Below are 27,692 nucleotides of genomic sequence, written 5' to 3'. Positions count from 1 at the left end.
ATTGCTTTATTTGCAAATCCAGCTTTTGCATGGTCATGTTGGCATTTATAGTTCAATATAAGCTGGAAAAAGACAAGTGGTTTACAGCTCTTGACATGAAGGATGCCTACTTTCACATGGACAGCCAACCCACTCGCCAGTGCTTACTCAGATTCATAGTCACCTCCACTCACTTTCACTACAGAGTACTCCCTTTCAGCATTGCTTCCTTCCCCAGGGTCTTTACCAAGGTGTTCTCTGTCATAGCAGTCTGTATCAGATGCTGTGATTTCACCATCTTCCCCTACCTCGATGAGTGGCTCCTTGTCACCAGGTCACGCCAAGAGCCCCAGGTGTCTATTGCAACAGTTGCTACAACTCCTCTCCTCTCTGGGGTTTAGCATAAATGCCGAAAAATTCGTTCTCACCCCTAACTTTGGACTTCATCAGGGCATACTTAAGTTCAATCAGGCAAGGGCTTACTTTCCGAGAGACAGGTTTCAGGCTATGAATGTTAACATGGATCAGTTCATAACCAACCCAGGGTGCCTGTCAAGATCTGTCTTTCTCTCCTAGGTCATATGGCCTCATGCACGTCTCGCCTTTTGCAAGACTCTATTTTGTTTCCTACAAGCGTGGCTTCTGACTTTGTACTCACCAAACATGAGCACGAGCACCAAAGTGATATTGTTCCTGTCATGGTGGAAAAATCCCCATCAGGTTTGTGTTGGTGTTCCGTTCCTCGCCTTCACACCAGAAAGGATGATGATTATGATGCATTCCTGTTGAGTCGGGGAGCTTACATGGACAACCTTGTTCTCTCAGTGCTCACTAAGTCTCCATTTGAAACATTAGCTTCTTGTTTCGTGTCTCCCCTATCCATGAAGGTCACATTCCTGGTAGCCATCACCTCAGCCAGGTGGGTTGATGAGCTTGCGGCATTGATGGCAGAGCCTCCTTATGCTATATTGCATAAGGACAAGTTTCTATTACATTTATACCCTGAATTCACCCCCAGTCTGAGTTTCACCTGAACCAGCCTTTCCGCTTATCTGTATTCTTCCCAAAACGTCACACATTCTCAGAAGGAGGCTCCATTCCCTCAATGTTTGGCAAGCCTTAGCCTTTCATAACCTGCAGAGAATGAAGACAATCAGGGAATCCCCTGGACTATTTGTCACCATAATGGACAGGGCCAAGGGTCAGGTTATATTCTCTCAAAGAATCTCAAAATGGACGTTGGCCTGTACTTAGACAACTGATATCAGAGCAAATCTCCCTCTTCCCCCCCCCCCCCCCCCCCCCCCCCCCGCCATGGGGTAAGAGCTCATTCTGCAAGAACGCAAGTCTATGTCTTCATTTCAGTAGGTGCTTCTACTTGATAATTGTAAGCAGCTACATGGTGCTCAGTCCACACATTTATTATACACTATGCCGTGGTACAGGACTCCTCTGCTGATGCATCTTTTGGAACAGCAGTCCTTTGTTCAGCTCTGCCATCTACAACCTCTCACCCTCCTATTTGAGTACTTCTTGTCAATCACCCACAGTGGAATACACATAGGAACCAGCGCTCAGAAGAACAGAAAGTTACTTACCTTATAGTAACTGGAGGTTCTTTGAGATGTGTGGTCCCTATTTATATTCCACTACCTGTCTTCCTTCCCCTCTGCTTTAGATCTTCTCTGATTCGCAGTAGAGAAGGAACTAGAGAGGTGGTCCTGCCGTTGAGCTCCTCAGTTGGAGGCTTAAGGTGAGCCTGGGTGCACGTGAAGACCTACAGACACTGCTTTCAGAATTTTCCAGCTCCAGGCACATGGAGCACATGCATACCCCACAATGGACTACAGATAGGGACTGCACATCTTGAAGAACCTCCAGTTACTAAATATAAGTAACTTTCTTTATTCCAGTTTTTCTGAGTGTCAGCAAAATTGGACATAGTTTTCAAAAGTTACCATGTTAGACAGACGAATAGAGAAATGACATCAAGTTGAGTGTGAAGCCTCATTTTGCTTGGCCAGCAAGAATTGCATCTATCATCACCTGATTTGTGTTTTATCCTTCAGTAGATGGTATGCTCTCCAGAGCCGTGACTGAGTCTTTCTCTGCATTTGTAAAGTGCCTAGAGCCTGTGGGAACTACTAGAGTATAAAACAAAACAAAAATCCTGCTAATCTGCTGGTTAGTCAAAGCAGAAAGGAGAAAGTAATTAGGAAAAAGTCCATGCAGAATAAAGAACTGCATGAGTACCAAAACAGCATAAGAGATCAGATGACTGGAAAAGGTGAGGGATGGTAAAAGAAAAACACAGATATACAGAAAATGAAGTGTATGAAGGAGGGTGAGTAAATAAAGTGTTAGCTAGAAGGGGAAGTGCTTTGTTACTAAGGGAATTTGCTTTGGATTTGTAGCCAAGAATAAGGTTGAGAACCAGAGCCCCTGGAGCCATATACCTGAACCCGCAAGCTGGGAGTTTTTGGTTTATTTTACTTTGATACAGTGTTACTTAAATCACTTTGGTATTTAAAAGAAAGTTGTTTTATTTTTTAACATCCAGATATTTTATTTACCTACAGGTGAGTTCATTATCGGTCGTGTTATTAAAGCTATGAATAATAGCTGGCATCCAGAATGCTTCTGCTGTGACATCTGCCAACAAGTACTGGCAGATATTGGATTTGTCAAGAACGCTGGCAGGTAGATCCTTCACCCCCTTCTGCATTGATTATAAGCAAAGTGGTGGTGAAAGGCTTTACAGTTTATTAAGGCTTCTAAAAATCTTTACCTCTTTAATAAAACACAGTTAAAGGAGTAGCTGAAGTATCTCTAAAAAAAAAAACGAGGAGTCCTTGTAGCACCTTAGAGACTAACAAATTTATCTGGGCATAAAGCTTTCTTGGGCTAAAACCCACTTCATCAGAGTGAAAAATACAATTCAGTTAAGGTGGAAGTGACACCTTCTTGTCAACTGTTGGAAATGGGCCACCTTGATTGCACTGGCTTCGTTACCACTACAAAGTAATTTTCCCTCCCTTGGTATTCACCCCTTCTTGTCCACCTTAATTGAATTGGCTCGTTAGCACTGACCCCCTACTTCATAAGGCAACTCCCATCTTTTCATGTGCTAGAATATATATTCTGCTTACTGTATTTTTCACTTCATGCATCTGATGAAGTGGGTTTTAGCCCATGAAAGCTTATGCCCAAATAAATGTGTTAGTTTTGAAGGTGCCACAAGGACTCCTCGTTGTTTCTGCTGATACAGACTAACACGGCTACCACTCTGAAACCTGAAGTATCTCTGTTTACGTGTAAGGTACCTTTATGGGGCAGGGGTTCAAGCAAGTCTCTCATGTGCAGAGAACACAGCTCAAGAATGAAATGTAAATGTTAAATATTGATTTTTTTTTTAATACTTTAAAAAAAGCATTTAACTAATGTTCCACTACACCTTCAGACTTTCCATCAGGGTCACCTTCTGGGTATATCAGTTACCTTATATCACACAGTGCCAGTGGTACTTTAAGATATAATAGAGGGAGAACATTTTGAAAGTAGTGTACCAGAGGTAGATAAATGTGTCCCATTAATGCTTTCACATGAAATATCAGAATTTTTTCTGGTGTGATTCCTGCAACTCATGCATCACAACCAGTGGTGCTGAGGTACTAAAAATTTAGATAAAAGTGCACAAACCTACGTTGCACCACTTGGAAATTCTGATGGCACCTCTCTAGAATAAAGTGCATTGCTATAGTGCATTGCTTTTTATTTTCTATTTTTAATGCTTTTTTGCGTGTTAATTTTGCCTGACTGAGATGATTTTATATTAGGGAGCCTGGAAGTAGTAGTAGTTTGGTTCATACATAAAAATGTTGCTCTTAATTGCAAGCTCTTTCGAGGCCATTGTGGGCTTACTCTCTTAGCAGCAGCACCTTACTCCTGGAGTAGTCCCCTTAACTTCAGTGGGACTATTCATGAGTAAAGGTACTACAGCCCTATGGCCACTATCTTGCAAACAGATACATGCTTAACTTTAAGCGTGTGACTTCACATGGTAAAAGTGACATTCATGCATAAGTATTTTGCAGAATCAGGGCCTAAGTGAGCATTTAGTTTCCCATCTAAACTTCTGAGATTCACAGAGTAAAACACTTGGCAACAAAAATCTTTAGCAAATTCTAATTCCTTTTTTTACTTTTATACATACATTAAATGCAAGAGAACAGAAGAATGAGCCCCTGGGCTGGATGGAAGTAAATTGACTATTTTTTCCCTTCTCTTTAGCTTAGGTTTCCCTTGGGGGGAGGGATAGCTCAGTGCTGTTTGAGCATTAGGCTGCTAAACCCAAGGTTGTGAGTTCAGTCCTTGAAGGGGCCACTTAGGGATTTGGGGCAAAAATCAGTACTTGGTCCTGCTAGTGAAGGCAGGGGGCTGGACTCAATGACCTTTCGAGGTCCCTTCCAGTTCTAGGAGATAGGTATATCTCCAATTATTATTAAGGGTACTGCTCATATGATTTATTCAAATAACAGATTGAATTGAGACCCTAATAGATTTTTGTTTGTGTGGTAAGATTCCAAAAAGTATTTATTATTGTTACCTTTTAAATTTTTTCTCTGCTTTTAGGCATCTTTGCCGTCCTTGTCACAACCGGGAGAAAGCCAGGGGTCTGGGAAAATACATCTGCCAGAAGTGCCATGCCATTATTGATGAACAACCGCTTATATTCAAGAATGATCCCTATCATCCTGATCATTTCAACTGTGCAAATTGCGGGTAATCGTATTTTACAGAAGAAAAAAACTTTAAGAAAATGCTGATGTTCATTTGTTTTGTCTGTTTAAATTTAAAGTCAGCTTTATTAATGTAATCCACGTTATCAGAGTGTGATTCTTTGTCCTCTCTAGTAGCTAGACCGTATATGGAGGTTTGAGTCCGCCATTACTTCTAGGCTCATGGACTTGATCCTTTAGCTCAAACAATAGAGACTTACAGATTACAGAAATCTAGGGTGCAGTCCTCTCTCAGACAAGCTTAAATGAAAGCTGAGGTTCTGGAGAACAAGATGGTATCTTGGGTGAAGTTGTAGTATCACTGTGTGTACCCCCAATTCTAGCTCTGGGCACAGATGAGGGTTTCAGTAGTGAGGAAAGGATAGATTTTGGTAATACTGTAAGAAACAGAAGTGACCTACTGAGAGACTGGATGCAGGGGAGAACAGGAGAGAGGTTGAAGATGACACTAAGGTTGCATTCCTTGGAGGATAGTCCAGTTACAAGTGACAAAAGAGATAGGAGGATGAAGTGAAGAGGAATTAAGAAGAAAGATGAGAATTTCATTTTGGAAAGAGATTCAGTTTGAAATGGTGATAGACGATGTGAGACTGGACAGAACCTCACCCCATGCAATCCTTTAAAATAATCGAACCATTTGTAACAGTGAGGGTAATAAAACACTGGAACAGTGGTAGGTTCTGGTTCACTTGAAATGTTATCAGACTTATCAGTGATCTGATTAACAGACACTCAAGTTTGTGTGGCACATAATATTGACTAGGATTTAAGATTATAAGCACTGTGTCCTGAAGGAATAAAAAAGTCAAAATGCCCAAAACCGTAGGCTGAATGAACTGCTACTTAGCAGGAATCTTAATGATAAACTAAGAAATCTCAGTGACTTTTCTATTTTTCTTCACTTGTTTAAAAAAAATAAAAAGTGCAGCCCCTTCACCTCCCCTACTTGCTTCTGTCTTTTGCTGCTTAACTTATTCCTCTGCCTCCTCTGGTTTTTAAAAGCAAATTGTAAATTCTTCCCTCCTTTTTCTTTGAAACTGTGTGTCTTCAGCTGTGGCAGCTGGTCCTTATCTTCAGGCTGAGTCACTTCCACAATTTTTACAGGCTGCAATGGCAGCTGTGTCGACACAATACAGCAGAAACCCTATAGCTCTTGGGGCAATTGTGAGGAAAGAGTGTTTCTGCTTCAAATAGCTTTGCAGAGTATCTGTGGATTTTCAAAGTGGCCTCTGCAGCAGCTGGAAAAGGCAATTCCCCATCCCTTGGAGGGACTAAAGCTTGCAAGGATATTAGCAGTGAGTAAACACAGATTTTCCCCCAGTGTTCCACGTCCTGCACAGAGATGCTGGATTGGAGGTATTATGGGAGATAACACAGGTGCACTAGTTTGTAGCTGACCATCCAGTAATTTGGTGGTAGGGAAGTTTTCACTTTAGATATTTAGTGCCACAGCAAAGATCATTTTAAAAAGGATCTGTAATCCTAAAGCAAGAGCAACTAAATGAGACCACCACTTTTTATACAGGTTGAACCTCTCTAGTCTAGCACTCTCTGGTCCAGCAACATCTGTGATCCAGCATGATTTTATTTTATGTTTTTTAAGCTTTATTTACTTATTTCCTTGTGCCAATACAGTAAAATTGTGTAACAACACTAACACTTTGTTATGAAGAGAGCCGGTAAGTCTTGGCTAGGTGGCATTGCAAGCGCTGTTCCATTTACTCACCTCGGCAAGATAAAAATAAAGAGAGACCCGCTCACTACAATATGGACCTCCCGTGTTCAGCAAATTCTCTGGTTTGGCACCGGTCAGGTCTGTAGGGTGCCGGACTAGAGAGGTTCAACCTGTAGTCCGTTTTAAAGCTTATTTCTGACAATGTCATTTAACTGTTCTTAATTACATAATAATTCAGATTGGATTCAGATCATCCAATTTAGTGGTTAAAACAAAGTAGCATACAGAGATTCTGAGATATTAAGAATATACATGACTGTCACATATAGGTACATATTTTTCTTTATCCCTGAACCCTACAAAGGCATGCATGATTGACTTGGACCTAGAGCACTGTAGCAGGGTGGTTACCTGCTCCTACCCTTTGCAGCTTAAAACAGCCCAGGAGGGGGCTGTAGCCGGAGCCAGAAGCCTGGGCTGATGGCCGGAGTGGCTGCAGCTGGGGGCCATGCCCCAAACTGAGCAATAAGGCTGTATAAGAAGGCCAGGGGAGCCAGAATCAAAAAGAGTCTTCCTCTGGCTATAGAGGGAGAAGGGCCTGGCTGCTGGGAACTAGACAAGGTACCTAGCGTGGAGCAGGGCTGGGGAAAGGCAGTGGAGCTGGGGAGCTCCTGCCTGGAAAGCCCCAGGCTGCGGCCTAGGATTAGGCCAAGAGGTACTGGGGTTGCAGGGAGCAACCTAGGGGTAGACCAAGGCAGCAGGTCCAAACCCCTTTGCTGATGATGAGTGGCTGATACTGCAGTCTACCCCAGGGCGTGGGGCTAGACAATGACTGGCAGTAGCCAATACTGAAGCAAAGTGGGGATGGGGGGGTCCCAGGGAGGGGAAACCCTAAGGAAAAGGGGTTGCTGCCAGGAGGCAGAACCCCATGTAAAAGGACACCGGGTCCAGGGAGTGACACGGGGGCCAGCAGGGACAGGTGGATTACTGGCCTGCAGAGGGCGCTCTGAGCTGGAATTTGAGCTAATTCCCAAAGTAACCAGCAGGAGGCGCCGTGGGGGTGAGGCCACCCGGTTACAGCACTAAATTCCAGTCTCAGTTATACTGATGTTAATTCAGAGGAAATCAGATGACTATAGTGGATTATACTAGTGTCACTGAGAACAGAAGTTAGCCCAGTGTATCTAGGACCTTGTCTACACTAATGAAGTTAGTCAATCTAAGTTATGCTAGTTAAATTACGTAAGTTATGTAGCTGAAATCGAGGTAGCTTAGATCGATTTACAGTGGTGTCTACACCATGCTATGTTGGCAGGAAGCACTCTCCCATCAACATAGCCACGTCTTCACCAGACCCACTAAATCAATGGGTAGCAGCACTGATTTAGCTCGTAGTGAAGACACGCCCTAGATCTTACAAATGATCTTGTGTCCAGTGTCAATGGCACGTAAGAAAATGATGAAACTATTATAAATCAGATATTTAGAGAAAGTAAAAAAAATTCATGCATTATACTTATCACATATTTCTGAGTTTTCCATGCAAACATTCAATCTTCAAGATAAAATCCACTGAACCAGGCTATTTTGAACACTTGTATCCAAATCCCATAATGGAGTATAAATAAAACTTTTGAAATAAATCCATAACAATAAAGTCATGCCTTCAAAACATCCCATTAACTGAAATCATTGTCTGTATTCTCAGATTCTGTGTGTTCATGTTTGATTCATTAATTTTTGAACAGGAAGGAACTTACTGCTGACGCCCGTGAGTTGAAGGGAGAATTATATTGTTTGCCATGCCATGATAAAATGGGTGTCCCCATATGTGGCGCATGTAGGAGACCAATTGAAGGACGAGTGGTGAATGCTATGGGGAAACAGTGGCATGTGGAGGTAAATGTCAAAAAGTGTATTGTATTTTATAAATATTGGCATGAATATACTAGGTCTGGAATTTTATGGGTCAGTTTCAATAGAAAGGATTAGAAAATTCTACAGAAATGGTTGGTAAAGTAAGTTGTAGAGCATGTCTTCAGTTGTAATCACACATACAGTTTATTCCATTTGAAAATTTCTGCATTTTGAGAGAGATTCCCTATATTTCAGATGAGAAATATTTGTAGAACTCAAAATATCTCTTAAATCAACAGAAACTTTTTAAATGTCTATATACACGAGGACACTGGCATGAAATATGGTTTAGCTGCCACAAATTTCCTGTGTGGTCTTGGGCAAGTTATTTAATCTCTCTGTGTCAGCATCGCCATCTGTAAAAGGGGGATAATAATGACATTGCCTACTTTACAGGCTGTGTATGAAGTTAAGTTTACTGTTCAAAAAGGTACTTTGAGATCCTTGGAAAGTTCTATAGAAGTGCAAAGTATTATACAGAAATGTAGTAATATTTTGCATAAATATTATTCATTACAAACTAAAGAATTTGGTTTGAAATAAATAGGATGAAATTCAGTAATGACAAATGCAAAGTGCTACACATAGGAATAATCAATTGTACAACTACACAATGGGAAATGACTACCTACAAAAGAGTACTGTAGAAAAGGATCTGGGGGTTATAGTAGATCACAAATAAATATGAGTCAACAATGTAATACTGCTGCAAAAAAGCAAACAGCAATCTGGGATGTATTAGCAAGAATGTTGTAAGCAAGATATGAGAAATAATTCTTTCACTTTACTGATAAGGCCTCAGTAGAAGTACAGAAGTACTGGGTCCAGTTCTGGGAACTTCAGGAAACCACACTTCAGAAAAGATGTGGACAAATTGGGGCAAGTCCAGAGGAGAGCAACAAAAACGATTATTGTTGACTAGAAACTGTCAACTATGAGGAAAGATTGAAAAAATTGTGTTGGTTTAGTCTGGAGAAGAAACGACTGAGAGGCGACATGATAAGACTTCAAGTACATAAAAGTAAAGTGTGTGTGGGGGAGAGAGGGGATACATTTTTCTCTCCACTGAGGACAGGACAAGAAGTAATGGGCTTAAATTACAGCAGGGGAGATTTAGGTTAGCTCAGTGATTTTCATCTTGTGGTCCGTGGACCCCTGTGTGTCCACCCACTACATGTCAGGCAGTGGTTCTCAAACTTTTGTTTTAGTGATCCCTCTGAGTGTGACCCCTCCCCTTATAAATTAAAAACCTTTTTTATATTTAACACTATTATAAATGCTGGAGGTGAAGTGGGATATGGGGGTGGAGGCTGACAGCTCTCGACCCCACATAATAACCTTGCGACCCCGAGGAATCACGACCCATCAGTTTGAGAACCCCCTGGTCTAAAGGGTCTGTGAAAGATGACTATGAAAATAAAGTTTTAGATCCCAGAAAAAGCATTCAGTTTTTCTGATCAATCAAAAATATGTGAATACCCCCACCTTCAGGTCAAAATGCAGAAGTACTCTCATTACCATAGAAACCCACAGTTTAGCAAACTTTCACATGCTGCTTCAAATGTTATGCTGAGCACATGCAACATTTATATTTGAATTCTGTTTAATCAGTTTTCAATCTCAGACTTCTGTGGTAGGGGTCCACAGACCATAGGTTGTATTTTGAAAGGGAGCCGCACCTTCATTTGAAATTTTTTAGGGGTCCAAAATGAAAAAAAGGTCATAGATCATAGAATATCAGGGTTGGAGGGGACCTCAGGAGATCATCTAGTCCAACCCCCTGCTTAAAACAGGACCAATCCCCAGATTTTTGCCCCAGATCCCTAAATGGCCCCCTCAAGGATTGAACTCACAACCCCGGGGTTGAAGACCATTGGTTTTAGATATCAGGAAAATCTTCCTAACTGTAAGAGTAGTTAAGCACTGGAACAAATTACCTAGGGAGGTTGTGGAATCTCTATCATTGAAGGGTTTTAAGAACAGATTAGACAAACACCTGTTAGTGATGGTCTAAAGATAATTAGTCCTGTCTCAGTGCAAGGGAATAGACCAGATGACTTATTGAGGTCCCTGCCCGTCCTACATTTCAATGATTCTGTTAGAGTTCCATAACACTACTTTGCCATCTATGACACCTTCTCTTTGAAAATCTTAAAGCATTTCACAAACAACCATTGAGCATTTCAAAGAAGTGCAGGAGATTTAGCCATACATCTTTCATTAAATTTAATGGACTATATGTAGCTAAATCCTTTAAACTGCTTTGAAAATCTCAATCAATACATTTATCCTTACACCACATTCCAGTGAGGTAGGCAAATATTATGCCCATCTTATGGATGGGAGAATTGAGGCAAAAAGAAATTAAGTGACTCCCAAAGGGGCAGGGTCCTAAATGGAACCGAAAAATGCTTAGTCTCGCTCCCTTAATCATAAGATCATCCTTCCTCCTCAGATATCTTAAAATAAATAAAAAACACACCATCATTGACCAGGTTATTGTGACTGTCAAACAAGAAGCGTAGCAATAAAGTTTCTTTAAGTTAGTTTAAGAATTTTCCACGATATCAATGCCATTTATCAACTAATAATGAATCCAAAACCTTTTCTTCAGTTTATTTTTTTCTTCAGTCTATTTTCTTTAAAATAAGACTTTAAAGTGAGCAATATTTTGGTTTTTTATGTTTTAAATCTACAAATAATAAAAGTGATGTTTCTAATTTTAAAGAAGGCATTACCAGCAGACTATCTTTCAATAATGCTCAGTCCTGAGGTTTGTGTATCTGTTACCAAAGAAATGCCATTAACTCAACCAATCCAGAGACAATTCATATAATTTTCTTTGCAGCATTTTGTTTGTGCAAAGTGTGAAAAGCCATTTCTTGGTCATCGTCACTATGAGAGGAAGGGCTTGGCATATTGTGAAACCCATTACAATCAGGTAAGGTTGAATTTTGTATCTTAGCCACTAATAAATTCATGATTCATCAACTCACTTATATCTGTCAGAGAGAAAAATATTAACACCAAGGGATTAGTTTTGCCTTCTGACAACCATCTGTGTCTTGAAAAGTAGTGTCTGTAGTATTGTAATTCCTTAAACATTTTAACATTTTTCTGCAAATGGTTCAAGTATTTTTACTAACAAAACTGTTAAGGACTTAACAAAACATTCAGTATATAGTCGGCCTTCAAATCCATAATTACTCATGACTGTAGGACTATTGGCTGTGAACTGCAAGGTCAGTGCACCTGTTCAGGGGCTACTAATGACACCCAAAGAATCCAAGGAAAATTTGTCACTCACTGTCTAGGGTTTAACACTAGGCCTTAGTTAATAGAGTGGCTTCCTTACAGCTGCTGCCGCACGATAATATGACTCTACATGAAGATAGACTGTGTAACCCAGCTTGACTCACTTTTTCTCCATCTAAGACTACAAACACCAAATGCATTTGTCAGAGAACACCACCTAGTGACTACTTTTATTTTCATACATGGGTTATAGTCAGCGTTCCTTTTCCCTACAGATCCCTTTTTTATAGTCACTCAGATACCACAGCGAGGAGCATAGTTTTAACATCTGGATGAATAAATAGACAAGATTTTTTTGTGTGTATTCTGGTAACTGTTAAAATAAACTTGTTGCAATTATTTTAAACATGAGCAAACTGCAAAGTTTCACATGCAAACACCTTTTGGCAAATAAAAAGTGAGTAATAAGCTCGATAGTTCTGTGGCAGTGATCAGCAACCTTTCAGAAGTGGTTGCCAAGTCTTTATTTATTCACTCTAATTTAAGGTTTTGCGTGCCAGTAATACATTTTAATGTTTTTAGAAGGTCTTTTTCTATAAGTCTATAATACATAACTAAACTATTGTTGTATGTAAAGTAAATAAGGTTTTTAAAATGTTTAAGAAGCTTCATTTAAAATTTAATTAAAGTGGCCAGGACCCGGGCAGTGTGAGTGCCACGGAAAATCAGCTTGTGTGCCGCCTTTGGCATGCGTGCCATAGGTTGCCTACCCCTGTTCTATGGCAGGTATTAATTACAGATTCCTGAATATTCAGTTTTGAAGGTTTGGTGTTTGAAATATTGATAGTATAGCTGTAAATAATAAATGCCAAAGCACTACAGATGTTAGGTAAAATTTGGGCCAAAAGTAGAGTGGGAGGGTGGATGGGTGTGTACATAAAAATTGAAACTATGCAACAGAAACAGCAAGGCTTTGTTCTAGACATGCAGGAGAACCTGAAAGTTCAAATTGACAAGCGATATACAAAAGTGAAACTGTCCAGCTTAACTTTCCAAGATGAAAGAAAGGAAACAAAACATAATTAGTAGAGAACAAAAATTTAAACATTATTTTTCATCTTTAATAATGAAGGGTTGTATTTGTAATGGGAATGGAAAGGTGACTTTAAAAAAAAGGAATTGAGTAATTTGATAGTATGCATTCCTTTAATCTTATTGAGTTTGTTAGAAAAGTTGCTATGTCCATATGCTGAGCTGCAATTATTTTGTTTCTAAAATTCTATCCACGATAAGTTTTTTAAATTAAAAATTCATATTTTCCCCCTATCCACAGCTGTTTGGTGATGTTTGTTTCCACTGTAATCGTGTGATTGAAGGAGATGGTAAGGATTTCTTAAATTGCATTTTCTTTTATGTCACTTCAGTAGGAAGCACTTACTAAAAGAGGCACCAGGGAAAGAGAAGACTGGTGTTGAATCCCTTTCGAAATGCTGATTCCCATAATGCCTTTTTCTAAATTCTTCAGAGTTTCTGTGAGTGAAATAAGAGTGTAAAATGGCAAGGCCCCAATCCCTTAGTGAGTTTTACTCAGGCAGCTTTCTTTACCTGGGTGGAGCCCCCCTGACTTTAATAGACCTCAATGCAGGTGTAATAATCCACATGCATGCACCTCATTACAGAATTAGGGCCTAAGGGCCTGATTGTTAAGGGTATTTAGGTGCCTAAGGAGGCAGGGGGACCTGGCAGAGGAATGAGGAGGCGAGCGATGAGCCAGCAGCAGGGTAGGGGGTGGAGACCTTAAGACCCTCCCCTCTACTCCTCCCCCCTCCACTTGCCTGGAGCAGCCCCGGGCTGGCTGAAGCCCCGAGCCCCCCCACCTGCCTGGAGGAGCCCCAGGCTGGCCGAAGCCCTGAGCCCCCACACCTGCCTGGAGGAGCCCCGGACCAACCCCAGCTGTGCCTCCCCTCCCCAGACCTGAGCCACCCAGATGTGCTTTTCATTATTATTTGGACTTCTATTACGTTAAAGCATTTTTAATTGTTATACAGACAGCCACTTTTACCAAAAAAGCAAAAGAAATAATAATAAAAAGGACAAGAATGTGCAAAGCACCTTATTTGTGTTTTTATTCTGTTCAGTCCAGTAAAGAATACAGATAACTGTGCATGATTTTTATTATTGAGTCTGCAAAAAAAAACCCAAAATCTTACATACATAAATTACAATGATTTGGAATTATGTATGTGCATATTACCTTAGTAACTTTAGGAAAAAATAAATAATTTTAGGAAAAAGTGTCAGTGTGGCCACCAGCAAGACTTGGTGGCCGCACTCTGAGGCCACTGAAAATTTTGTTGCAAGAACCCCATATCTATCTAATTAGGATGGTTCTGACAAACAGCAGAATACCTTTCTCCAAAATGACACTTATTGGACAACTAGCACCCAGAAATTGCAGAGAGAAGTGCTTGACCAAGGATGACAGCTACTATAATTGAACATGACCACAGCTGTCTGGCAATAGTCAGTTTCATTCATAGTAGGCAGTTGGGTTGCCAACCCTCTTGGTTTCTCTGGGAGTCTCCTGGAACCAGACACTATCTCCCGGAGGCTACAGCAGCCACACTGAGAGATTTTGGCACTAAAAGTCCAGCGACACAGTGGGGCTAAGGCGGGCTCCCTGCCTGCCATGGCCCTATGTCACTCCTAAAAGTGGCCATCCTGTTCCTGCAGCCCCTGGGGGGAGAGCCAAGGGGTCTCTGTGTGCAGCCCCTGCCCCGAGCGCTGACTCTGCAGCTCCCATTGGTTGGGAACTGCGGCCAATGGGAGCTGTGGGGATGGCATTTGCTGGCACGGGCAGCACGTGGAGCTCTCTGCCTCACTCCCCTGCCCCCAGGGCTGCAGGGGATGTGCCAGCTGCTTCTGGGAGCGGCACGGGACCAGGGCAGGCAGGGAGCCTGCCTTAGCCCCACTGTGCTGCCTGGCCAAAGCCTGCACCCAAACTCCCTCCCAGAGCCTGCACCCCGCACCGCCTCCTACACTCCAATCCCCAGCCTCACGCTCAGCCTGGAGCCCCCTCCCACACTCCTGACCCCTCTGCCCCAGCCCAGAGTCCACACCCCAATCCAGTGAAAGTGAGTGAGGTGGGGGAGAGCAAGTGAAAGAGTGTGTGGGGAATGGAGTGAGCGGGGGCCTTGAGAAAGGGGCGGGGCAAGGGTTTTGGGGTCTGTGTGATTAAACAGTTGGCAATCCTACTAGGCAACTTTAGGTGCATTTTTATAGTGGAGCTGCACCTGTTGACCTGAACTAAGAAGAGGAAATAGACCATTTTTTGGCAAGAGAAGAGGTGGAAAGTGTTAGGATCTTTATTTGAATGTTCGAATGGACCAATACCAGAATTCAGCCAAAGATTTCTTTATTAATCCGAAGACCAAATTGGCTTTTATATGGTTACTTTAAGCATGAGTTAGCTAAACTTAGCATAACTAAACTTAATATGTACCCATATAACAGCTATCAATCCTAAGTATTGCTAGGATACACCTCTACCCCAATATAATGCAGTCTGATATAACGCAAATTCGGGTATAACACGGTAAAGCAGCGCTCCGGAGGACAGGGCTGCTTTACTGCATTATATTTGAATTTGTGTTATCGCAAGTGGTTCCTTTTCCTCCCCTCCTTACTTGCTGCAGCCCTCCCTGCCCCAGCTTACCTCTGCCTCCTCCCACGAGCGCGCCGCAGCTCCACTTCTCCCCCCTCCCTCCCAGGCTTGCCACGCCAATCAGCCAATCAGCTGTTTTGCACGGCAAGCTTGGGAGGGAGCAGAAGCAGAGCTGAGCGGCGTGCTCATGGGAAGAGGAGGCGGCAGCGGAAGTGAGCTGGGGCAGGGAGTAGTTCCACTGTGCCCCCCCCTTGCTACGGCCCCCCTGCCCCAAATCATTTCTGCCTCTACCTCCTCCCTCAAGCACCCACTCACCTCCACTTCTCCTCCCTCCCAGGCTTGCCGTGCAAAATAGCTGATTGGCGTGGCAAGCCTGGGAGGGAAGAGAGAGAAGCAGAGCTGCGGCATGCTTGTGGGAGGTGAGCTGGGGCAGGAGGCCCATGGCAAGCAACGGGCGGGGGGGTGCAGAGGAACTGCTTCCTGCTCCAGCTCATCTCTGCCTCCACCCGAGTGCGCTGCCACGGCTTCGTTTCCCCCCTCCCCCCCTTGTTCGGCCAAACAGCTGATTGGCGTGCCAAGCCTGGGGTGATGGGGGGAAGCTGGGGAGAGGAGCAGTAAAGGCGGTTCCTCTCCCTACCCCGATATAACACGGCCTCACCTATAACACAGTGAGATTTTTTGTCTCTTGAGGACTGCATTATATCGGGGTAGAGGTGTACTTACAACAGGATTATGCCCGGGATGCTCAAACCCATATTGGCTGGCTTCAGCTAAACAAGCAGGCACTAGCACGTGGTCCCATCTAGTTCCTTCCCTCTTTCAACATATCTGACATCACTGAGTTTTAGGTATCCACCTTTGTCAAAACTGGTTAGAACAGTGCTTGACCAGTTTGCTAGCAAATGCCCCAGGGCTTGAAGGACTTCCCTCACAATATTTCACTCATCTCTATCATATCTGCAAATGTTAGAGGAACTTCTCCTCCCATGAATCATTCCTTGCTAACAAAGGTCTCATGTTTCATTTCTCTAAGTTTCGTTTCATTCTTTTTCCTAATAAAGCATGCCTTAGGAGGTTTCATTTCTTACTTCTCAGCAACCTTATGTAAAGCAAGCAGGATAGGAAGAGGAAGTAGAGACATAAACAAAGGTGGAAAGAAAGGCAACTTTGATTCAAGATCAAAATGGAGCTCTTCCAGAGCAGAGCTATCACAAAACAAAGAGCAGAGCTAAATGTTAAGCATCAGCTTAAACACTGAAGTAATTTAGAGGCATCTATGCCTCCTACACAGCACTTCCTTACAGTATATGCGTATGTGTGTCTCCTTACCCTCACTTCATTTTCATTATTATGGCCCCTACTTTTATCCTTAGTTGAGAAATAGGTTTTAAAATAATCACCTTTTGCTGTTCGTCTTATGAATGTGTAAATTTCAGAAGTTTTAAACAAATGCCTTTGTTTATTAAACTGCTAATATTGTCTTTTTCTCCCTCCCCCTAGTTGTGTCTGCTCTGAATAAGGCATGGTGTGTGAATTGTTTCGCTTGTTCCACTTGCAACACTAAGTTAACACTCAAGTAAGTTTATCAGATAGTTTAAGAAGATGGAAAACAGTTGTGATCTCTTCAGAATAGATCAATAGTCACCTTTCAAGTACAGCTGTTATAGTTTAACTGTAATGGTTATATAACCTTTATCGATAACTTCTTGTAAATGATATATGTATTTGTTCCTTTTGCTCCATTTACTACTTTAAAATCTATTTTTGCTTTGTGTTCAGTTCTTCTTTCAGCTATGACTTATTCTTAAATCTTTTCCTGTTCTTTCCACTGTTTCCTCTGTGTTTTATCTAAAGGGATAAGTTTGTTGAAATTGATCTAAAACCTGTCTGCAAACACTGTTATGAGAAAATGCCAGAAGAATTTAAACGTCGACTTGCCAAACGGGAGCGAGAAGCAAAGGATAAAGACAAGCTGAAAAAGAAAAAGCCAGTTTGTTTGTAAACTTTTCTTTTCCTCCTATCACCATCTCTGCTCCTTTCTTCTTTGGTCAGTGTTTAGGACATGTATTTTTCTTTTGGTTTTCTGCATGTGTTTGTGATAATCAAAGACAGAACAACTATTAATTTCCACATATGTATGATATGAAATTTTGAACACTGCATTTTAATATGTTAAGTTTAGGCCATTGTGCTCAGAAATAGAGCGTGCAAGGTTTCTTAAACTGCAAAATTCATAAATTTTGGACTTCTCAGAAAAATTCTTACCTTGCTGAAGATTGTTCTAGACCACTGTGTAGCTATGATTTCATTCCAGCTTCCCAAATTTCATGTTTTGTGCATATAGTTAATTACATATGCCAGTAGGCATTTGTGTGCATGCAGGCTGAGTAGTAGTTAGCTGTCCACCTGCCTATCTGCATGGTCAAATGCAGGATTATGCTTAGAAAACTTGGGGATGCAGATTTAGAAGCTAGCTGTGAAAACCTGATAGTTTTGAAATTCAACTTTTAGTAAATGCCTTGTGCTTCCATTTTAACATCCCACAAAATAGTTTCGAAGCTAATATAAAATGTCAGTCCTTGAAAACAATATTGTATGCTGAGTACATTTTCTTGTTTTACGATGTTTTCACTAACATTAACATTTTGCTCCATTTTCAAATTACTGTATCACAACAGCCCTCAATTAGACATATAACCGTAATTCAGTAGCAGGGACGGGACTGTGCAAATCCACATATTATTCTTTGAGTGCTTGCTAATGTCCATTCCATTGTAGGTGTGCGCGCACCCACGTGCGCAGCCATTGGAGACTTTTGCCTTAGTGGTACCCATAGGACCAGCTGTGGCACCCTCTGGAGTGCCGCGCTCATGGTGTGGTATATCAGGCATCGCCAGCCCCACGCCTTCTCAGTTCCTTCTTACCGCCCATGGTGGTTATTCAGAGCGTCTCTGTCCCTTGCTTCGCAAGTGGTCAGTGGTTTTTCTTCATCTGTTTAGCCTTGTGCTTCTTTGTAGATAATTTTCAGTGTTGTTAGTTAGTAGTTAAGTACCTTTTAAGTGTTTAGTTAGTATCCAAGCAGGAACTTCCCCCCAGAAGGGCATGCCCCAATCTCCAGGTTTCAAGCCGTGTTTGTCCTGTAACAGGCCTATGCCTGTTAGTGACCTGCACAAGAGCTGTTTACAGTGCCTCAGGGAAAACCATATAAAGGAGCATGGTCGTATGTGCCAGAACTTTCGTCCACGGACTCAGAAGGAGCATGAAATCTGCCTCAGGGCCCTCCTGATGCAGGCTGCCCTGCATCCAGCTTCGGAGCCGGTGTGGCCCAAACTGGCACCCAGCGCTTCAGCTTCGGTGCGTAGCACACCTCCAGCACCGGGTTCATCCCAGCACCGATCTCCGTCACCAGTGCCAAAGAAGAAGCCTAAGACGACCGCATCAGCCAAGACCAACTAAGAGACCCTGGGCAAGGGACTCTGTTCACACCTTCCACCCACTCCAGACCCGTTGAATGGTTCAGCCATGGGGGGTTCTTCCCCCAGAAAGGACCCGCCACCGATTCCAGGGAGCAGTAAAGGGCCTAAGCAAATGGCGCAACTAGCCCCCTCCAAAGGCCCAGCACCAGGAGAGTCCACAGTGCCTCCTCTGCATGCGGCAAAGGAACCGGCTACGGCTCCCTGTGAGGGCAAGCCCGCCGGAAAGGCCTCCCACAAATCAGGTGAGTGCTGCCAGTCTCCAGAGCCAAGACAAAGCCAGAAGTTGCCATGTTCTTGGTCTCCATGTTGGCCCAGGTCTCCGGTGAGCCACTACAAATCACTGGCACCATGCTCCCAATCTCCGTTGTTGCACCAAGGTTCGCCCAGTCGTCGTCAATCACCCTGGTTCCAGTACTCGTCCCGCCGTTGGTCACCATCATCAAGAACTTGAGGGCACTCCCTGACACGATGCCACTCCCTCTACCCGCGGCACCAGTCTCCAGCAGCAACCGTGAGCTATCAGACTCAAGCCTCCACAGTTCCTCCCTGGTCATCAGAAGGAGACGACTTATCGGGCTTGGAGATGCAGTTCAGTCCCTCGCCCAGTGGGTTCCAGAGGGCACATCAGCAACATTGGTGCTGATCGGGCGTGAAAGCCAGTGGCCAACTCAACGGCTGAATTGGAACATATGGGGCGTTCCTGTCATGCCGGTGCCCCACTCCTGCCAGCCCTCATTTGCCACATCAGACAGACCACAGGCAGCACTCCTGGCACCAGGCTTGGTACAGGACGCCACACTGACCGCCTCGTGTAAGGAGCCAGTATCCAACCCAAGGCCCGCCCACCCATCCAGTCATCTTCCTCCTCCCCGGATGAAGCAGTAGCAGCACCTTCCAGAGCTAGCCCAGCGGACAATTTCCGCAAGCATCAGGCTGTGCTCTGCAGGGTGGCAGCTAACTTGGGCCTCCAAAGTGGAGGAGATTGAGGAGCAGACGGACATGCTTTTTAATGTGCTCTCTGTGGCTGCCCCAACCCAGGTCATGTTGCCAGTTCACGAAGGGGTTCTGAATATCGCCATGGCCATCTGGCAGACCCCATCCTCCATCCCGCCCACCTCGAAAAGGGTGGATAACTACTTTGTTTCTGCAAACGGGTTCGAGTACTTATATACTCATCCACCACCAGGTTCTTTGGTCGTGTTGGTGGCCAATGAGCTGGACAAATGGGCCCACCAGTTCTACCCCTAAGAATAAAGAGGCAAAAAGACTGGACTTATTTAGCCAAAAGATTTTTTCTATGGCTAGGCTCCAGTTTTGGGTGGCAAATCACCATGCCTTCTTGGGCCGTTACAATTTTAACTTGTGGGGCTCTCTCCTAAAGTTCATGTCCCAGGAAGCAGCCCAGGAATTTGCCACCTTGGTCAGGGAAGGGACCGCAGCTGCTCAGTCCTCTCTCCAGATGGTCTGGGATGCTGCTGATTCAGCTGCCCAAGTGGTCACCAGAGTGGTGGTCATGTGGCGCAGCTCTTGGCTGCAGACTGCCAGCCTGTCCTAAGAGATGCAGGCCTCAATCCAGGACCTTCCATTTGACGGTGTCAGCCTGTTTTCTGATCAAACAGATGTGCATCTGCATGACTTACAGGACAGAAAGGCGACCCTCCGCTCCCTGGGGATGCACACACCTCAATCGTCTAGGCAGCCATTCCAGCCTCCCCCCCTCCTAGGCAGTGGCAGCCTCGACAGGGGCCTAGAAGGAAAAGAGACACTGGGTTCAACCGCCACTGCCCTTCATCATCCCAACCTCCTGCACAACCTGGTCTGGCAAAACACCAGGGGGGCCAGAAGAGGTCATTTTGAGGGTGTGCTCAGGAGCAACACACTAGCCAACTGCCTGGATCCTTCTTGCCCTTTTCTTGACCGCCTTTTCTCTGACCACTTGGCCTGGTCGCGGGTTACCTCAGACTGTTGGGTCATAGACATAGTGTTTCGGGGCTACACCCTCCAATTTTTGGCCGCCCCACGTTCTTCGTTTCCTCCCCCCACTTCCCCAGCTCCTCGTTCAAGAGGTTGAGAACTTCCTACACCCAGGGGCTGTGGAGGAGCTTCCTCAGGATATGCAAGGAAGAGGATTCTACTGCCGCTACTTCCTAATCCCAAAGGCAAATGGGAGGTTCAGACCCATCCTGGACCTGCGGGGCCTCAACAAGTCTTTGTTGAAGTTCCACGTGGTATCCCTGGCTTCCATCATCCCTTCTCTGGATCCGGGGGTCTGGTACACTGCTTTCAACTTAAGACACATATGTTCATGTCTCTATCTTCCAGGGGCACAGATGTTTCATGCGCTTTATAGTGGCAGGGCGCCACTTCCAGTTTACGGCGCTGTCCTTAGGCCTGTCCTCAGCCCCCAGGGTCTTCATGAAATGCATGGCATTGGTGGTGGCTTACCTGAGGTGTCGAGGGGTTCAGATCTTTCCATATCTTGACGACTAGCTTATCAAGTGCAGGTCTTCAGAGGAGGTCCAGAGGAGCTTTGATCTTGTGCTCTCCACCTGCAGCGACTTGAGTCGCCTAATAAACACAGAAAAATCCACATTAGCACCAGTTAAACGCATAGAGTTCATCTGTGCGGTTCTCGACTCCAGGCGGGCCAGGGCATTCCTGCCAGAAGCGCGTTTTCAAGCCATGTCGAACCTGATCACCCACACACAGAGCCAGCCGCTCACCACGGCCCACACGTTCCTGCAACTGATGGGCCACATGCACCTACATTGTAAGCCACGCCTGGCTTCATCTGAGGCCCCTACAAATGTGTTTGGCCTCAATCTACATTCCCAGCAGGCATTCCTGAGTGGTCACAGTGCTGAGTCATGTCCTCTCACCGCTCAACTGGTGGGATGCCAGGTTGGTGCTGTGGGGAGTTCCTTTTGCGACCCCGTAACCCTTGCTCACGTTGGTCTCAGAAGTGTCGGACCTGGTCTGGGGAGCTGTTGGCTGCAACACAACCTAGCCCTTCATATCAATGTCAGGGAACTCAGAGCAGTTCACGTGGCATGCCAGGCTTTCCTGCCCCCCCCCCGGAAGGCAAGGTGGTGCAGGTCCTGACAGACAATACGGCCGCAATGTACTACTTGCACAGGCAGGGTGGCGCCAAGTCTTTGGCCCTCTTTCAGGAAGCGACCAGCCTTTGGGACTTTTGTGAGCAGCAGGACGTTCATCTGGTGGCCGGATCGCCTAAGCAGGAGCTTCTTGTCTCACCCTGAATGGCCACTCCATCCAGAGGTGATCAACCTGATCTTCTGAAGGTGGGGGACGTCCCAGCTGCACCTTTTCACATCCAGACAGAACAGGAAGTGCCACATGTTCTGTTCTCTGCCGGGCAGGGACAAGGGCTCTCTGTCAGATGCCTTCCTCATCCCACGGTCGGGAGCACTCATGTATGCCTTCCTGCTAGTGCTGCTGATCCACAAAGTCCTGCTCAAGGTGAAGTAAGACAAAGCTTCAGTCACCCTCATAGCCTCGGCATTGCCTCATCAGCACTGGTTTGCCATGCTCCTGATGCAGCCACTTCGGCCAGATCTACTGTCCCAGAACCATGGGAAACTGCTCCACCTGAACCTGGCGGTGCTGCACCTGACGGCGTGGTTTCTACAGGGAGGAGCGGCAGTGTTCTGCCAATGTCCAGCAGGTCTTGCTGAGTAGCAGGAAGCCCCCCACCAGGGCAATCTATGTATTGAAATGGAAGCAGTTCATGTGTTGAGCCACAGATTGCCATATCCAGGTTGGAGGAGGTCCACCTGCAGGATGTCCTGGACTATTTACTACATCTGAAGCTCCAGGACCTGTTGCTCCTCAATCAAGGTGCATCTGGCGGCCATTTCGACTTTCCACCCTCCGTTTCAAGGCAGGTCGGTCTTTGCTCATCCCACGACAGCATGGTTTCTGAAAGGTCAGGATTGCCTTTACCTGTATGTCCAAGACCCAGTCCCTTCTTGGGACTCAAACCTTGTGCTCTCCAGGCTCACAGGGCCTCTCTTTGAGCTCCTGGCCTCCTGCTCCCTTCTGCTGTTATCCTGGAATGTCTCCTTTTGGTCGCTATAACTTCAGCTCGTAGGGTGTCTGAGATCAGGATGCTCACATCCAAGCTTATACGTATACGATCTTCTATAAGGACAAGGTCCAGCTGCTTCTGCACCTGGCCTTTCTGCCCAAGGTCGTCTCTCAGTTCTATGCAAGTCAGGACATATATCTTCCAGTCCCTTGCCCAAAGCCTTATGCAAGGGATGAGGAACGCAAGCTGCTCACCTTGGACATTAGGGGAGCTCTGGCCTTCTATATAGAGAGACTGAAGCCATTCCATAAGTCTTCACAGCGGTTTGTTGCTGTTGCGGACCAAATGAAGGGTTGTCCAATGTCCACCCAGAGGATCTTGTCCTGGATCACAGCCTGTAACTGCTACTGCTATGAGCTGGTGAAGGTGCCCCTGCCACCGATTGTGATGGCCCACTCCACTCGGGCACAGGCCTCAGTGGCGGCCTTCCTCACTCAGGTGCCGATCCAGGAAATTTGCCATGCTGCAACCTGGTCATCCATCCACACGTTTGTCACGCACTATGCGCTGAACCAGCAGGCTCAGGCTGATGCGCGTTTTGGCAGAGCAGTACTACAATCTGCAAGATTGTGAACTTCGAGCCCACCTCCTGGGATTCTGCTTGTAAATCACCTACAATGGAATCGACATGAGCAAGCACTTGACAAAGAAAAAACGGTTACCCCCACCTTTTTGTAACTGTTGTTCTTCAAGATGTGTGGCTTATGTCCATTCCATTACCTGCCCTCCTGCCCCTCTGTTGCAGTTGTTGGCAAGAAGGAACTGAGAGGACGCAGGCTGGCAGCGCCTGATATACCGCACCATGAGTGCGGCACTCCAGAGGGTACCACAGCCGGCCCTATGGGTATCAATAAGGCAAAAGTCTCTGACAGCTGCACATGTCTGCATGTGCACACCTACAATGGAATGGACATGAGCAACACATCTCGAAGAACAACTGTTGCAAAAAGGTGGGTAACCGTTTTTTGAAAACTCTGTCAAGATGCCCTTTGAATAGTAACTGACTTGTTTCTTACAGTTCATAAAGAGTTTATATTGTGTTTTTTGAAATTCTCCAAAAGTTCTTTATAGTGAGGTTTTTTATTTTTTTTAAATAAAGTTTATAATTCACATTGGACTGAGTCTCCTGTTACAATCCACCATATTGCTGCAAAGTGGCATTTAAATTAACAGCTCAGGGAAGCCTATGGGAGATTAGAAAATCATGTCCAATATGGATTGATAAACAGAAGAGGTTTTTTTACTGTTTCGATATTGAAAAGACTTGTTAAAATATCAGACACAGTCAACTTGAAAATTACATTTCCATCTGAAAATTTAGTATGTATTGTTTTAAGTAGCTCGAGATTACAACAATTGAAAGAAATCTTATTTTTCTGGTGTTTGTTTATTGTGCATTTGATAGCAGTTTGTGTTTTGTAGATACAATGGCTCTTCCTGTCTCGTGGGCAAACTGGCTCATAACTGCCAACTGCAGGGATTTTTCCATTTTCCTCTGAAGCAGCTAGTACTTGCAACTGTCAGAGACACGATACTTATATATGGTCACTGCTCTGATCCAGTATGGAAATTCATAGCATCTTCTAAATAAAAGTCCTTGCCTATACCCCCATCAGATATCTGTAGGTTCTTCTTCGAGTGATTGCTCATATCCATTCCAGTTAGGTGTGTGCGCCGCGCGTGCACATTCGTCGGAAAACTTTTACCCTAGCAACTCAGTGGGCCGGCAGGTCGCCCCCTAGAGTGGCGCCATCATGGCGCTTGATATATACCCCTGCCGGCCCGCCCGCTCCTCAGTTCCTTCTTACCGCCCGTGTCGGTCGTTGGAACAGTGGAGCGCGGCTTAGCTGACCTCCACTTCCCTAGCTACTCGTAGTTCTCGTATATAGTTATGCAGTTATAATCCTTTTATATATATATTTGTATAGTTATATGTTTTTTCTTTGCTAACATAGTTAGTTTAGTAATAGTTAGCGGGGTTCAGGAAGTAGCCCCTTCCATGAACCCGGTGCCGGAGCCCATGCACGGCTCACTGGGTTTTAAAATGGGCTCGGCCTGCCAGAAGCCGATGCCGAAGGGAGATCCACACGACTCCTGTTTGAAGTGCCTCAGGGAATCACACTTGACAGCTAAGTGCCCCATTTGCAAGGCTTTTAAGCTGAGAACAAAAAGGAGCGGGACTTTCACTTACCCCTCCACCTTTGGCGCCGAGCGATGATCAAGCGGCTGGCAGAAGTGCCTCCTCGGCACCGGACCTCGCCGGTACTGCCAAGGCCTTTCGGCACCGGCCGTCGCCGGCACCGAAGTCGACTCGGCACCGCTCCCTTCCTCCGAGGTCGAGAAAGCCTACGATTCCTGCTGGTGCCTGACGGCTCCCTGGCACGCGCCGTGGTTGAGCCCCCTGCTCCTGCTGCTTCCGTGCCACCTGCATCGCAGCCAGACAGCTCGTCTAAGTCAGATTGTCCAGCACCGACACTTGCAGAGGCACCGATGACATCGGCACCGTCGATTCCAGTCCCCCAGGGCCATTGAATCCGGTGCCTGACAGCTCCCCGGCACGCGCCGTGGTAGAGCTTACTGCTCCTGCTGCTTCCGTGCCAACTGCACCGCAGCCAGAGAGCTCGTCTAAGTCGGATCGCCCGGCACCGACACCTGCTGAGGCACCGACGATGTCGGCACCGTCGATCCCGGTCCCACAAGGGCCCTAGAATCCGGTGCCTGACGGCTCCTCGGCACGCGCCGTGGTAGAGCTTACTGCTCCTGCTGCTTCCGTGCCAACTGCACCGCAGCCAGAGAGCTCGTCTAAGTTGGATCGCCCGGCACTGACACCTGCTGAGGCACCGACGACGTCGGCACCGTCGATCCCAGTCCCACAAGGGCCGTAGAATCCGGTGCCTGACGGCTCCCCGGCACGCGCAGTGGTTGAGCTACTGCTCCTGCTGCTTCCGTGCCAGCGGCACCGCAGTCAGAGAGCTCGTCTAAGTCGGATCGCCCGGCACAGACACCTGCTGAGGCACCGACGACGTCGGCACCGTCGATCCCAGTCCCACAAGGGCCGTAGAATCCGGTGCCTGACGGCTCCCTGGCACGCGCCGTGGTTGAGCTACTGCTCCTGCTGCTTCCGTGCCAACGGCACCGCAGCCAGAGAGCTTGTCTAAGTCGGATTGCCCGGCACCGACACCTCTGAGGCACCGACAACGTCGGCACCGTCGATTCCAGTCCCACAAGGGCCGTCGAATCCGGTGCCTGACGGCTCCCCAGTATGCACTGTGGTTGAGCCTGCTGTTCCCTCCACGCCGGCGACATTACCAACGGCGAGGGATCTCATTGTCATGACAGAGTCGATGCTGCCTGACCCCGGCACCGCTGGTGCGGGTAATACAGTCTCTTCATGTGACTGTCCTCTGTCAGCACAGCAGAGCGGCACCGTTCATGATCACGGTCCCGCAGACACTCCAGGTCCTGTCGGCACACCCGACACCACTTGCAGTCCCGGTGCTGTTTTCCTCATCGGTACTGGTCGCACTCGCTGCACCGGTCGGTATCCCGTTTGCCGACCCGCTATCGGCACCGTTCCGACTCCCGGCACCGCAACAGGTACCTTGACTCCTGTAGCCTCTCCCCAAGCCTCGAGATCTCGGTCGACCTCCCGGCACCATTCTGGTTGCGGGTCTGGATGTCGTTCCAGGTACCGGTACGCCTCCCGGTGCCGGTCCCCGGTGCCGAGTTGGGCAAGGTCCGATAGGGTCAGAGACTCTGCCTGTGCCTTCTTTTAGTACCTCCATGGCCATCCAGACACGCATCCGTGTCATCCCACATGCGCAGATCTTATGCTCAGGACCACGATTCTGATACGATGGCCAGCGGGCACCAGCCCCGAAACCGAAAGAGGCTTGGCGAATGAACCTGCTTGGCCGCCAGGTGTACTCTGCAGAGGCCCTGCAGCTCTGGGTAGCAAGGCAACAAGCCTTGCTTAGCTGCTATAATTATAGCACCTGGGTGAAGGTAGTTTAGTTTATGGAGTTTCTCCCTCAAAACTCCCACCAAGAGTTCGCTGCCGTCTTGAAGGACGGGGGAAAAAGGTACCCAGAGCGTCCCTCCAGGCCTCGTTGGACGCAGCAGACTCTGCAGCCAGGACTCTGGCCTTTGGTGTCGCCATGAGGTGCATCTCATGGCTTCAGGTTTCAAACCTCCAGCCGGAGCTGCAGTATGCCATTCAGGATTTACCCTTTGTTGGTAAAGGCCTCTTCGCGGCAAAGACAGCCCCAGGCTGTGAAGCCTGATGGACAATAGGGTCCTAATGCGCTCTCTCAGCATGCATATGCCAGCGACCAAACGCAGGCCTTTCTGTCCCCAGCCACCATACTCTGTGCCTAGCCAGAGACAGGACTTTGGCAAACAGCGAGGCCAAGGTGGTCGCAGACGAACGTCAGGACCCCTAAAGAGCCAAGGTCAAGGTCCCTCGCAATTACCACTGGGACCAAAGACGAACCTTCTAAGGTGCGCCTGAGGGCGGTGTACCAGTCATCGGCCAGGATCCCAATCCCGCTTTCTCCTGGCATGGCCCCAGTTAATTTCAGATCGCTGGGTCCTGCGCACGGTGGAGCATAGGTACCACCTCTAATTTGTTCCAGCCCTGTCCCCCTTCTGGGACCCCTCTCACGAGCAATTCCTCGTACAAGAGGTGCAAACGCCGACTGACGAAAGGGGCAAGGGGGTTTACTCCCGTTATGCCCTAGTCCCCCACTCGAACGGAGGTCTCAGACCTTCCTAGTCCTGCACGGACTCAACCGGTTTAGGATAAGGTTGAAGTTCCGCA

General features: G+C 46.2%; 1 protein-coding gene across 5 annotated transcripts in view; it reads left to right on the top strand.

Annotated features, from left to right (window-relative positions):
• The window catches only part of LIMS1 (LIM zinc finger domain containing 1), a 161,561-nt gene that overhangs the window by 128,925 nt on the left and 4,944 nt on the right, over positions 1 to 27,692 (top strand). For 2 of the 5 annotated variants that reach the window (XM_030569442.1, XM_030569406.1), the window contains exons 4-10: positions 2,559 to 2,679; positions 4,612 to 4,761; positions 8,202 to 8,352; positions 11,219 to 11,311; positions 12,959 to 13,007; positions 16,790 to 16,865; positions 17,144 to 17,336. In XM_030569442.1, coding sequence (XP_030425302.1) covers positions 2,559 to 2,679; positions 4,612 to 4,761; positions 8,202 to 8,352; positions 11,219 to 11,311; positions 12,959 to 13,007; positions 16,790 to 16,865; positions 17,144 to 17,291 — 788 coding nt within the window. In that variant the 3' untranslated portion in view covers positions 17,292 to 17,336. Of the gene's footprint in view, positions 1 to 2,558; positions 2,680 to 4,611; positions 4,762 to 8,201; positions 8,353 to 11,218; positions 11,312 to 12,958; positions 13,008 to 16,789; positions 16,866 to 17,143; positions 17,338 to 27,692 lie in introns of those variants that run through there. The other 3 variants (XM_030569432.1, XM_030569424.1, XM_030569415.1) reach the window with 2 other exon arrangements.

This window comes from Gopherus evgoodei, chromosome 1, assembly GCF_007399415.2.
Source record: "Gopherus evgoodei ecotype Sinaloan lineage chromosome 1, rGopEvg1_v1.p, whole genome shotgun sequence".
Taxonomy (NCBI): Eukaryota; Metazoa; Chordata; order Testudines; family Testudinidae; genus Gopherus; species Gopherus evgoodei.
This window is presented reverse-complemented; position numbering and strand designations above follow the sequence as displayed.